Source organism: Folsomia candida, unplaced genomic scaffold (genome assembly GCF_002217175.1).
Source record: "Folsomia candida strain VU population unplaced genomic scaffold, ASM221717v1 Fcan01_Sc007, whole genome shotgun sequence".
Taxonomy (NCBI): Eukaryota; Metazoa; Arthropoda; class Collembola; order Entomobryomorpha; family Isotomidae; genus Folsomia; species Folsomia candida.
In genome coordinates, this window is record NW_019091199.1 from 5,201,090 (window position 1) to 5,213,823 (window position 12,734).

The following is a 12,734-nucleotide window of genomic DNA, read 5'->3' on the forward strand; positions in this document are numbered from 1 at the left end:
CAATTGGAGCCTTTGTATCCGTGTTTGCGTGTTTCCATACAATTGATGAATTATGACGCATCTAATGAAATGAATTTCAGTGTACAGTGGTTTTATAATTTACACTTTGTCAATATATTGTACCTCGTAAAAAATTAGGATTTCTTCATATTTCGAATCTTTACAAAATGTAATTAAAGTGTAAAATAAAATAGGTTTAAAACATGTACGTTCGGCTAAAATTTAAATTTAAACACGTAAGTAAAATATTCAAGTTCGTACACGTATTAATTAATGAATTAAGGAATAAAAGTGTAGAATAAATATATGACTAATTTTACAGAAAAGGGTGACTTATTTCAAAAATATAAATTAAGGTTGGTGGGTGGCGATCTCTTCTTGCGAATTAACAAAATAGCTTTTATATTTATAGTAGTATTTTTACTGAGACGTATTTTCTTTCTCTTCCAAATCAATATCGAAAGAATAGCCACGGGAAGTGTGTCTTTCATTATTTGTTCGAAGAGCAACTCCTGCGGAAGCGGGGGGCGCTTTTATTACCACAAATGTTTCTCTCGAGTTTGCACCACGAGCATCCTGTAAATTAATTACCCGTGAATCAATCACATTTAAGTTAGATTCATCATTTGTTATATAAATTAGTTACCCCGGTGGCTGGAATGTAAGGTTCGTTACTGTGATGTTTGAAAGCTTGGGATTTATCAAAGCGCGAGGTGACGCCTCCCGATCGAGTTAGGGTCTTTTGCAGCGAGGTGTTTTCAGATATCAGCTTGGTGAGCTTCGAGCGCAATTCATCATTCTCCTAAACAAGTCAAGTATTAGTAAATTTTAAAAGTATGTAATAACTATTTTGAGCAGCCAAAATGACAATAAAACTTTATTGCTTTCAGTTAAAAAATTATTTACCTGTTTATACGCCTGATTCTCGTTCTTCAAGTTTACAATGTGGTGAATTTTTTGCCTATGATTGGCATGACCCATCAAATTGGCGTAATCTTCAGCGAGTTTAACATTCTCAACCTTAAGTGCTTCATTTTCTTCGAGCAATCGAGAGTACGACGATCGCTCGTTCTTCCACCTTTGTTGAACTTCCTTTAACCTGGCATCTTGCGCCATGATTTCTTCATCCTTCGCCCCCACCACGTTGGCGTAGCTTTCAGTAAGCTCAAGTTTTTCAGTCTTGAGTGTTTCAATTTCTACAACCAAGTGAGAGTTGAATGACCGCTCATTATTATATTGCTGTTGAACTTCCTTCAAGCTGATATCTTTCGCCAAAATTTCTGCATTTTTAAACATAATTTCTTCATTTTTGGCAGTAATTTCTGCATCCTTCGTCGTAATTTTTTCATCTTTCGCCAAAAGTTCTGATTCTTTAACCATGATTTCTTCATTTTTGGCAGTAATTTCTGCATCCTTCGTTGCAATTTTTTCATCTTTCTCCAAAATTTCTGCATCTTTAAGCATGATTTCTTCATTTTTGGCAATAATTTCTGCATCCTTCGTCGCAATTTTTTCATCTTTAACCATGATTTCTTCATTTTTGGCAATAATTTCTGCATCGTTCATCGCAATTTTTTCATCTTTCGCTAAAAGTTCTGATTCTTTAACCATGATTTCTTCATTTTTGGCAAGAATTTCTGCATCCTTCGTCGCAATTTTTTCATCTTTCACCATGATTTCTTCATTTTTGGCAATAATTTCTGCATCGTTCATCGCAATTTTTTCATCTTTCGCTAAAAGTTCTGATTCTTTAACCATGATTTCTTCATTTTTGGCAAGAATTTCTGCATCCTTCGTCGCAATTTTTTCATCTTTCACCATGATTTCTTCATTTTTGGCAAGAATTTCTGCATCCTTCTTCGCAATTTTTTCATCTTTCACCATGATTTCTTCATTTTTGGCAAGAATTTCTGCATCCTTCTTCGCAATTTTTTCATCTTTCACCATGATTTCTTCATTTTTGGCAAGAATTTCTGCATCCTTCGTCGCAATTTTTTCATCTTTCACCATGATTTCTTCATTTTTGGCAAGAATTTCTGCATCCTTCTTCGCAATTTTTTCATCTTTCGCCAAAAGTTCTGATTCTTTAACCATGATTTCTTCATTTTTGGCAGTAATTTCTGCATCCTTCGTCGCAATTTTTTCATCTTTCACCGAAATTTCTGCATCTTTAACCAGGATTTCTTCATTTTTGGCAAGAATTTCTGCATCCTTCTTCGCAATTTTTTCATCTTTCGCCAAAAGTTCTGATTCTTTAACCATGATTTCTTCATTTTTGGCAAAAATTTCTGCATCCTTCGTCGCAATTTTTTCATCTTTCTCCAAAATTTCTGCATCTTTAACCATGATTTCTTCATTTTTGGCAGTAATTTCTGCATCCTTCGTCGCAATTTTTTCATCTTTCACCGAAATTTCTGCATCTTTAACCATTATTTCTTCATTTTTGGCAAGAATTTCTGCGTCCTTCGTCGTAATTTTGTCATCTTTCGCCGAAATTTCTGCATCTTTAACCACGATTTCTTCATTCTTGGCAAGAATTTCTGCATCCTTCGTTGCAATTATTTCATCTTTCGCCGAAATTTCTGCATCTTTAACCAGGATTTCTTCATTTCTGGCAATAATTTCTGCTTCTTTAACCACGATTTCTTCATTTTTTGCAAGAATTTTTGCATCCTTCGTTGCAATTATTTCATCTTTCGCCAAAATTTCTGCATCTTTAATCATGATTTCTTCATTTTTGGGGAGAATTTCTGCATCCTTCGTCGTAATTTTTTCATCTTTCGCCGAAATTTCTGCATCTTTAACCAGAATTTCTTCATTTTTGGCAATAATTTCTGCATCTTTAACCACGATTTCTTCATTCTTGGCAAGAATTTCTGCATCCTTTGTTGCAATTATTTCATCTTTCGCCGAAATTTCTGCATCTTTAACCAGGATTTCTTCATTTCTGGCAATAATTTCTGCTTCTTTGACCACGATTTCTTCATTTTTTGCAAGAATTTCTGCATCCTTCGTAGCAATTATTTCATCTTTCGCCAAAATTTCTGCATCTTTAATCATGATTTCTTCATTTTTGGCAAGAATTTCTGCATCCTTCGTCGTAATTTTTTCATCTTTCGCCGAAATTTCTGCATCTTTAACCAGGATTTCTTCATTTTTGGCAATAATTTCTGCTTCTTTAACCACGATTTCTTCATTTTTGGCAAGAATTTCTGCGTCCTTCGTCATAATTTTTTCATCTTTCGCCGAAATTTCTGCATCTTTAACCAGGATTTCTTCATTTTTAACCATAATTTCTGCATCCTTTGTCGAGATTTCTTCATCTTTTACCTTTATTGCTGCATCTTTCGCCATGATTTCTTTATTTTTAGCAATTAGTTCTGCATCTTTCGCCATTATTTCTTCGTTTTTCGAAATAACTTCCTTTGTTTGGTCGATCTCCAACTGATCAATTTCTAATTGTAAGGTTTGGATGACCAGCAAGTTATTACTTTTCTCGGCGATCAGCTTGGCGTGGTCTTGAGCAAGTTCAAGTTTTTCAATCTTGAGTGCTTCGTGCTCTTCAAGCAAGAGAGAGTTGGATGACCGCTCATTATTATATTGCAGTTGAAGTTCCTTCAAGCTGGCACCTGTCGCTAAAATTTCTTCGTTCTTCACAACAATTTCGGCATCTTTTGCCATGATTTCTTCGTTTGTCGTCGTAATTTCTGCATTTTTCATTATTATTTCTTCATACTTAGCCGCGACCTCGTAGGCATATTTTTCATTAAGTTCAAGTTTTTCAATCTTGAGTGTTTCAATTTCTTCAAGCAAGTGCGAGTTGGATGACCGCTCCTTGTTATACTGTAGTTGAACTTCTTTCAAGCTGATATCTTTCGCCAAAATTTCTGCATCTTTGATCATGATTTCTTCCTTTTTCCCAATAATTTCTTCATCCTTCGCCGCGACCTGGTAGGCGTATCTTTGAGTAAGCTCAAGTTTTTCAGTCTTGAGTGTTTCAATTTCTTCAAGCAAGTGCGAGATGGATGACCGCTCGTTATTATACTGCAGTTGTACTTCCTTCAAACTTGTACATTTTGCTGAAATTTCCGCATCTTTAACCATAATTTCTTCTTTTATTGTAATTATTTCTGAATTTTTTGTGGTTATTTCTTCATCTTTCGTCATTATTTCTTCATTTTTCTTAATAATTTCTGCATTTTTCGCCATTATTTCTGCATCCTTCGCCCTTATTTCTTCAGTTTTCTTCAAAATTTCTGCATCTTTCACCATGATTTCTTCGTTGTACCTAATAATTTCTGCATTTTTAGCTATTATTTCTTCATCCTTCGCCGCCAGCGCATTAGCGTAGTTTTCTTCAAGTGCAAATTTTTCCATCTTGAGTGCTTCATTCTCTTCAAGCAAGTTCGGCTTGGACGATCGCTCGCCATTCCACCTTTCTTCTTGTCTCAAACTAGAAACTGAACTCGACCGTGACCTGCTTCCGGCAGCTGAATTTGATCTCGAACTTGGCTTACTTTTAACTACCTTTCGGCTTCTTCCTGGTGTAACTGGAACTATTATGGAAATGAAATATGCAATAATTTACAATGTAACACGATACCCAATGAATTTGTGATTATATGTACCTAGAAATTCGCAACTGCCAGTTTCCATATTTCCAGCATCCCTGCCACTGTAGAGTTCAAACGCCATGGCCCCTTTGACACTCGGCTCCCGATTTACATTGTATTTTGTGGAGGGTGGAGCACATCCTTAAATTAAATCCAAATTATCAATAATTATCATTACACGTTAGTTATCAGTAGCTGAAGGAGATCTAGATATTAAATTGTTATTTATAAATTTGAAAATAAGTCACAAATCAAAAAGGGAATCTATTTTAAGAAATGTTCCAAAAGGACACAAGTGACAAGCTACAAGAGATATTTATGTTATAAATAATTCCATTTCTTGTGTTTATACAATTATACATAAGTTTGTAATATGAAACCCGTAAAAATAAACAAAATCATAGCATCCCTGCTCACAATTATAACATAATTATTAATGAGCATGTCAACATCATTGTTATTTCCCATTATTAATAATATTACCTCATAAATCACAAATAAAAATACAAAATTCAACCGTATTTTTGGCAATTTCTACCAGTTTTTTTTACCTGTTTCCTCGTTAAACCGTTTTACAGGAGCCTTGCTGAAAGCCATGCTTGAGCTTATCTCTCCACACTCACCGGCAAACTCCCCAAATTAAGCAAGTAGATAAGTAATTTTAAACTAAAATCCACTCAATTATATAATTGCCCGTCGGCCGTCACTTCTTTGAGTTGAGGATGCTATGAAACTGAAGCCGAAGTTTCAACGGCCAGCAGGACATTCCCACCAATGCAAATTCTCTTTGTCCAATGCAATCCGATGCCTGTGATGATTTCATGGAAACTGGTTCACCCACATGAATAAAGATTCCTTTGAATAACCTGGAATAATTTTATGAAGGTTAATGAATTTCGAATAATTTTTATTTCTATTGTCTCTGAAAAATAATTGTTGCAATTTGTATTAAATCTAATTTTGCATTTCCGGAAAATATTGTGCGAATCTTGCATTTTGATAGGACGAGATTGGCAGCAATAGAGCAATAAAGAGAGCGGGATTTGATTTTGCTGATTCAGAAAATGATTCAGAGCTAAAATAGAAAGGTAAATTTGGTTAATAATAATTATTATTAATTGCAATAATTTTCCAGTATTTAGCAAGCACATTTGTCTGTTTTAGTTTAAAAAGTTGTGATAACATATAGTAGTAATAGTAATAGGGATAATATTTAGAGAGTAGAGTTTAATGATTAGTTATAAGTATATGTAAATATTAATTTTTTTCGTTCGGCGTTAATTTGATGATGTAACTTATTTTTTTAGGACAGGGGACATGGCTTGATCAACCGATGGAAAAACAGTACTAACACTGATTGGATGGTTTCAGCTTATATTATTGAAGTTTTGTACATTTAAAGAACGACGAGGTTCGAGATTGAAGATTAAAACTGGTCTGGATTAATTAGCGCGTGAGTTTTTGTTATTTTTAAATTTACAATACGGTAAAATAAAGTGGTAAATTATTGTAATGTAAACTTTATTATATAGCAATTCGCAGTTCCTGTTTGGCAGTTGCTGGAGTGGATGATGCAGTGAAACTTATTGATTTCCAGAAGAACGTTATGGCGTCTAATAGCTTCGTCATATTGGTGCTTATTCTGGTAACGAGTCATTATTGGTCAATTGTCTCTTCGGTTTCCTTATCGGCCCTACCTCCACCTCCGGAGAAGGATTCTCAAGAAAGAAAACTTAACAGCACAGTTTTCGGTCAATTGCTGCAAAACTCTCACAGTAAAAAGTGTATGTTCCCGTTCAATGAGGCTGAAATAATCCAAGATGGTCCACACATCAGAAAACTGAATAGTTTATGCAATCAGACATCTGAAGACTATAAAAAGTCGGAAAGCGGACCCCTCTGTATTCTAATTGCGGATTTGTTGAGTTCTATTTGTGACTCGACCGAAAACTATAATCTTGCTCAATATCTAACACCCAACTTTACTACCAACGTTTCATTGAGTCGAGAAATCACACAAGTAAAGGACAAACCTGTTGATGCGGTTTGCAACGAGTTATTCAAAGCTACCCAAGAACGAAGAAAGGATTCAAAGCCTGACTTGCAAAATTTGTATGCGACCTTTTTCCCCGCAGATGCACAAACCCACAAAGGGAGTTGTCAGTCAGTGTGTCAGATCAACTACCCTGAACCGGATGACCCCCTCGGAGGAGGAGATGCTGCTTTAAAACTCAATCCACTATGTATTGTCTTAAACATATCAAGTATTGCCTACAATTCATTAGTTGCTAGAAGACTCTCCTCCAGTACTTCGCAGTCCCCTCCAGTTCCTTCAACTGAAAGAAATAAAAATAATGGAGCTCTCGATGTGGGGACCAATCTGGGAAGTAGTGCCAGTGTCGTCGTTGCGAAGAGGAAGGACCCAGTATTCCTGAATAAGAACACGAATGAAGATGTGAAAGTAAAGGAATTACTAAATATTTCGTAGTTTTATTCTGTTAATGTTAAACAGTGATAGTAATTCCCATGCTAAATATAATTAATGTTTTACAGGAACAGTTACCGATAAAAGGCCAGAGTTCTTCAGCAGCAGGGTCTTCAACCCCCAAAACACCATTGGACAAAATTAAGCATACCTCAAAATACGAGTTGAGAGGAGGAATGAGCTCTTCTTCTAGTTCAACCTCATCTTTGACCGATCTCAAAGATCCTATAGATGTACCTCCTCCGGTGATTAAAACTGACGGTAAAAATCAACCAAGCACAAAGGCATCATCCCCTCTGCCTGTTATTAATTCAAAGGATGGAAACCCAACCGGTGACCAACACCCTGCTCCTGATTCGCCTTCAACACAAAACAAAGAACCACCGTTGGATAATAAATATGACACAGCGCCAGTACAATCGGAGAATACTGCCGATTACGAGGAGGGCGGTCAGGCCGGAAATCTTGAAGTGAGCGATCCCGGTGATGACATGCCACCAATTGATACCAACAACGATGATGATATTCCAAATTATAAGCAGAAGCCGAATGACGGCGACCGACCTGCCGATAAAAACAACCTGCAGGACACTCCCAATAGAAAAGAAACTTTCAAGTATCAACCAAACGTGGAGGTTGAGAACATCGAGTCTGGAGGATATTTTAATTATTTTATCCTATTTCTAACGATCTTGGCTTTGTGCTTCTTGGCATTTCACAACAAACGTTGGGTAAGATTATTGAGTTAATTGAACAATTACACTTTAGTGCATACCCTAATTTTAATATTTTAATATGCTCATTATTTGCAGCTCGTGGCCTATATTGTCGAGGGACGAAAACCCAGGGGACAACGAAGTCGCAGAAGATCATCATCCTCGTCAGGAGCGTCTTATCGTCGGTTGGAAAATAATTTCGAGTAACTATGTAGCTAGCCAGCCAAAGGTAGAAACAAATCTATGCAAAGAATATATTTCCAACTTTTTCATGCCATGTTTTATACTAGTTCCGTGCAATATACACTCTATGTGCAGGATAGAATATGAAAGCGAGCATTTATGTATGTATGGAGCAGTTATTAGTTTGCTCGTCTGTTAGAATACTACCCCGAACCTCAAACATAGCAAAAATAAGAAACCCAAATCATACTTTATAGCTTGAACTAATCATGTAGTTAGTCTTCAATAAATAAATAAATCCTTAGATAAAACTGTTATTATTTAATTAGATGAATATTCAAAACAATTTATTTTATATTATTTATAAAGTATAACTGAAGAAACATGTCCAAGTAAATTTTATGTTTTTGTTCATAGATGAGCTCAAAAGTGTGTATTTAACATATTGTAAGTTTACCCAAGTCGATACCAAACAAATAATCACTATATATCCCCACCTGAACCCGACCCTTTGATAACATGAAAGTATGAAATAAGTATCTCAACGCATTTATGCTTGACACATCAAAAATCATAAAGAGAAATTAAAGATAACGTAACAAATAACAGGGAACATTGACTAGGGCTAGTTTATTACTTATATGAGGAGAAGGCTGTAAAGTCTTTATGGCATTTTATTGGAAACTTGAATCGGATTTCATAATTAAAACCATCTCCTCAAATAGTAGAAATAATATTGTAAGTTGCATGACATGAGATCGTTTTCATACAAGGCGTGGAGTAAATATGGAAGTAGCTGAATCTCACAAGGTTTTACTTTTAACTACTTCATTGTAGTAAATTAAAACTTCATGCTAACGTCACAATCCGTCCTTATCTTTAGATAACTACGGATTATGGCAGTAACAGGAGTCCAGCGTGTTCTTTCTAATGAATTCCATGTACTTTGTGATTCGAGTATACCTAGAATTAGTCAAAAACAATAAGTTATCTTACATTGTACGTATGATAAGACATTTTAAGGCACACTTACACCCCGGGATAATTTGACCTGCGTAATTTCAGATATCGTTAGAAATAGCCCTGCATGAATCTTTTTAATTGTGTGAGTTACCTTGCACAGCCCTGACCCCAGCTTACAATGCCAATCACATACTTTGTCCCCTCAGTGCTGCTATCCTCTCGCAAGTCTTCCCAATTTAAGGGGCCACCTAAAAGTTAAAATGTTTCGAATAAATATTGGTCTTATTCGTCAATCCCAATCATTATGTAATAAGTAATAAACACATACCTGAATCTCCTTGACACGCATCCAGCTTCCCGTCCGGATATCCAGCGCACATCATCGTATCTGTAATTTCCTTGGCTTGATAGTTTGTAGAAACTTTGCATTCCTATAATAATCACACATAATAAATTCACTTCCAGGTTAGACCAGTAAGAAAATATGCACATCTTATAGAACTACAACCTCGTTAGTCATTATAGGAACTTCGACCTCGCGCAGAATGTGGGAGGGTCTCCCCTTCTCCTGCGTTCGCCCCCATCCAGCAACTGTCCCCCTTTCTTCGGCAAAGTCTTCATCTTCTACATGATTGACATTCGTACATAAATTGTTAGAATTCTAGTAATCCATACTTGTACATGCATTCCTGCATAATGAATTTTTACGCATACCCAAATCTACCGGGAGACACGCTGGTGCTATAGATTTACTGAAGCGAAACGGTTTATCCAGTCGCAACAGTGCAATATCGTGATGAAAATTGGCCCGATTGAAGCCAGGATCTAAAAATGGGACAAAAATCATTATATTTCATAGTACGCATGCAATATTTTTTTGCGTAAAAAGTATGTACGTCGGATAATGGTCCCGATTTTCCTGTACTGTGTGTCCGATTCGTCCGTAAAGTTTCTGTCATGTTCGCCAAACACGATCGTGATTTGGTCTTTGGGAACACCGTGGACGCAGTGAGCCTATCGTTTTTTTTAGATTTTATTAATTTCGCATAATGCATCAATTGATACCAACTAATTATGTGCATACCGCAGTGAGGACATATCTGTCACTGATGAGCGTGGCTCCACAGTAGAACTTTGTCTTATACATGAGGGCTGCCAGCCAAGGGTAAGAATTTATTTCGGCCACCGTCCCACCCACAATTCTTTCCTCTCGGTAGCTCAGGCCACATGCTGCACAAAGTATTAAAGTATTTTTAACCCCGTCATGTTACACTTGGTTTAATTTTAAAATTATGAGTTTTAACTTACTACAATCTTGGCATTGATCTGTCGGCTTTTTGAGAAGCTCAGCAAGACCTCGGAACTGCAATTTAGAAAAGTGCATTTAAATGTAGACGTAGTTTTTTACAGCTTTTATGCAATAGTTAATCATGCGATTATGCATAAAGTAAAATTCATAAGGTAAATTTAGGAATTATTAAAGGGCACTCATGCAATTGCAAGATTTTTTTCCGCTAACTCATTGTGGTTGTGTTTGACCAAATATTTTCATTTCTAATCGAATTTCTCAATATGTAAATCACTAATACGCGACAAATACAAAAGGCATTATGTGATATGTTCGCTTTTCGCTTAATTAGACACTAATTAATTATTAAATGATTTTTTCTATAAAAATTAATACAATTCGATTTTTCATTCTTAAAAATATAATTCCGTAGTAGGACTCGAAAATTTTTCATTCAATTATTAATTTTAGCCATTTTCATGCAAATGGCACAACGGCTGAAGCTGTAGCTGCCTCTACCCATGCCCCACGCTTGCTCTTTTCAGCTTATGTACATACATGTGTACACATTTTTTGTAATGCAAGTTTTCGCCTGCATTGTTTGACATTACATGTCAATCTTTCCCAAAATTTACCTTATCTTCCTGCAAAACTTTTCTCAAATGCCTCGTGTACTCTTGCGACTCTCCAGAATTCCCATTTGAATGATTCGAACTCGCATTTGAATTTGATCCAATTAAATACTTGCTGGCTTGGAGGTGACCGTTCGCAGGAGGAACATGATCTTTGCCTTGTGTGCGTTGGATGCCAAACAATTTCAGCGACGGGGCACACGAAACATTGTGATTAAAATTTATCAAGCTGCTCAAGAGAAGGAATTGAATTCCTAAAACTGGAACGATCGAGTTACTCAGTCTCATCGAAGCAGTAGTTATCCAGCCCATTTTCATTTATTTTTATCATGCAAACAAACACGTATTCACCTCCGACATGAAGTTCTTGTCATTAATAATTACAACATTAAACACTAACAAATTCCCGAAAAAAACACCCCTCCGTTCACACACGGTTTCGACCACTTCCGGTATCACTTTCACTTTACACGGTGCCCTGGACTGGACGTTCTCCAGTTGTTGGAAGTGTGCATAAACGCATGCAGTAAATATATGTAACAAGTTTGATGATTTGGCAGCTGCAGTTCGTTATTGATAAACTTGTTATAGTTGTTATTGGGCGAATAAGATGCAGTCAGTAGTGCTAGGGATGCATAATAATTTGTTAATTTATTCGTCTTCTTAATAGGAGTGAAAATGTGTTCGGCCACTTTCTACTGCTGCTACATACGACGACGACGACGACGAGGACTCTGCCAAACCAACGTCCTTCCTCCACAACAATGCTTGGCCAACTACCAGTCACCACAGGTCTACGTAAATATAAGCTCTACGCAGGAATAGGACGCTATTCATGCTGCTCTGCTGCTACCTTAAAAATTCGATCCTTATAATATTTCCCTTTCATCCCACAATCGATACAATGAATGATATTCTCAAGAGATCACATATATTTGGATACGCATATAGTGAAATAGGATTTAGGCTCCTCTCACAAAATAGGATAAGGAGGAGGGCTCAGGCATATTTATCCTGACATCAATGCATGCTAAAACTGCATAATAGCTTACCAACCAGTCTAATTTGGCATTGTTGTGTGGATGCATTTACGTGTCCAAGTACCTTCCTTCCTGGTTATAATGTCAAGTTTCATCAAGGAACGATTAACATATTTGTATAATTGATTAATTGTTTGAATTTTCATGCAGAACAAGGATCTAGTTGCATAGTCTCATAGTCTCATTAAAAATGAGATATTGGAATATTATGTTACATAACATAGTTAGAAATTGCTTTGTACACAGGCTAAGTTATCCACAATTCTGAAAATAATGGGTATTATGCCATGAAAAATATGAAGGGATCAATTTCAAGGAGTAGGATTGAAAGGGAAACCTATGCACATCATCCTGTCGTAAAAATCCTGTCATAAATAAATACATTCATCCCTGAGTCACTCTTATTTTCACTTGAAATCCTGACATTAAAATCCCAACCGAAACAGAATAACAATGAATGAGTACCCTTGGGTGAATTTGGGTCAATTGCCCTACCCAAGGAATTTTAATGGAAAAAGAAACTCTCTTGGCTGGAAGGAGCCAGCTTTGTTGCAATACTTTCAAGGAAATGTATCCAGTGTCATTTTTACTTGCCTGAATCTCAACAAAACTTTGGAATAAAATAAACTGTTTAAAATAATTTGAACGTAATAAATGTACTTACATTTCATGACTTATGTAATGCATGCAACCTTATTTGGATAGTCTTTTTTGTTATGCGCAGTAAATACATAAGTACTTATCTACCCAATTACATTACATGTATCCCACAAAAAGCGATCACTTCCGTAGGAAGTAAATATTAAAAGTAATA

At 36.1% G+C, this 12,734-nt stretch overlaps 3 protein-coding genes across 4 annotated transcripts; 1 reads left to right on the forward strand and 2 right to left on the reverse strand.

Moving 5' to 3' along the window:
• Positions 1–90: 90 nt before the first annotated feature.
• On the reverse strand, positions 91–5,354 carry LOC110851888 (hyaluronan mediated motility receptor). Its single transcript, XM_022099818.2, has 5 exons — positions 5,165–5,354; positions 4,629–4,754; positions 907–4,556; positions 647–802; positions 91–576 (listed from the first exon to the last, which is right to left on the reverse strand). The coding sequence occupies exons 1-5, from the start codon at positions 5,208–5,210 to the stop codon at positions 421–423; spliced, it is 4,134 nt and encodes a 1,377-aa protein (XP_021955510.1). The 5' UTR covers positions 5,211–5,354; the 3' UTR covers positions 91–420.
• Positions 5,355–5,626: 272 nt separating this feature from the next.
• LOC110851845 (trans-Golgi network integral membrane protein 2) lies at positions 5,627–8,603 on the forward strand. 2 transcript variants are annotated; one of them, XM_035853377.1, is made up of 5 exons: positions 5,627–5,701; positions 5,921–6,066; positions 6,146–7,074; positions 7,167–7,829; positions 7,911–8,603. In XM_035853377.1, exons 3-5 carry the CDS (start codon positions 6,220–6,222, stop codon positions 8,019–8,021), a joined length of 1,629 nt encoding a protein of 542 aa, XP_035709270.1. In that variant the 5' UTR covers positions 5,627–5,701; positions 5,921–6,066; positions 6,146–6,219; the 3' UTR covers positions 8,022–8,603. The 2 variants fall into 2 exon arrangements, with proteins under 2 accessions (XP_035709270.1, XP_021955452.1); XM_022099760.2 differs by lacking the exon at positions 5,627–5,701 and having other exon boundaries at positions 5,755–6,066.
• Positions 8,604–8,612: 9 nt separating this feature from the next.
• LOC110851846 (trypsin-1) lies at positions 8,613–11,689 on the reverse strand. Its single transcript, XM_022099761.2, has 10 exons — positions 10,884–11,689; positions 10,269–10,323; positions 10,045–10,190; positions 9,857–9,974; positions 9,675–9,785; positions 9,469–9,584; positions 9,289–9,391; positions 9,112–9,208; positions 9,031–9,048; positions 8,613–8,960 (listed from the first exon to the last, which is right to left on the reverse strand). The coding sequence occupies exons 1-10, from the start codon at positions 11,196–11,198 to the stop codon at positions 8,885–8,887; spliced, it is 1,155 nt and encodes a 384-aa protein (XP_021955453.1). The 5' UTR covers positions 11,199–11,689; the 3' UTR covers positions 8,613–8,884.
• Between the last annotated feature and the right edge of the window lie 1,045 nt (positions 11,690–12,734).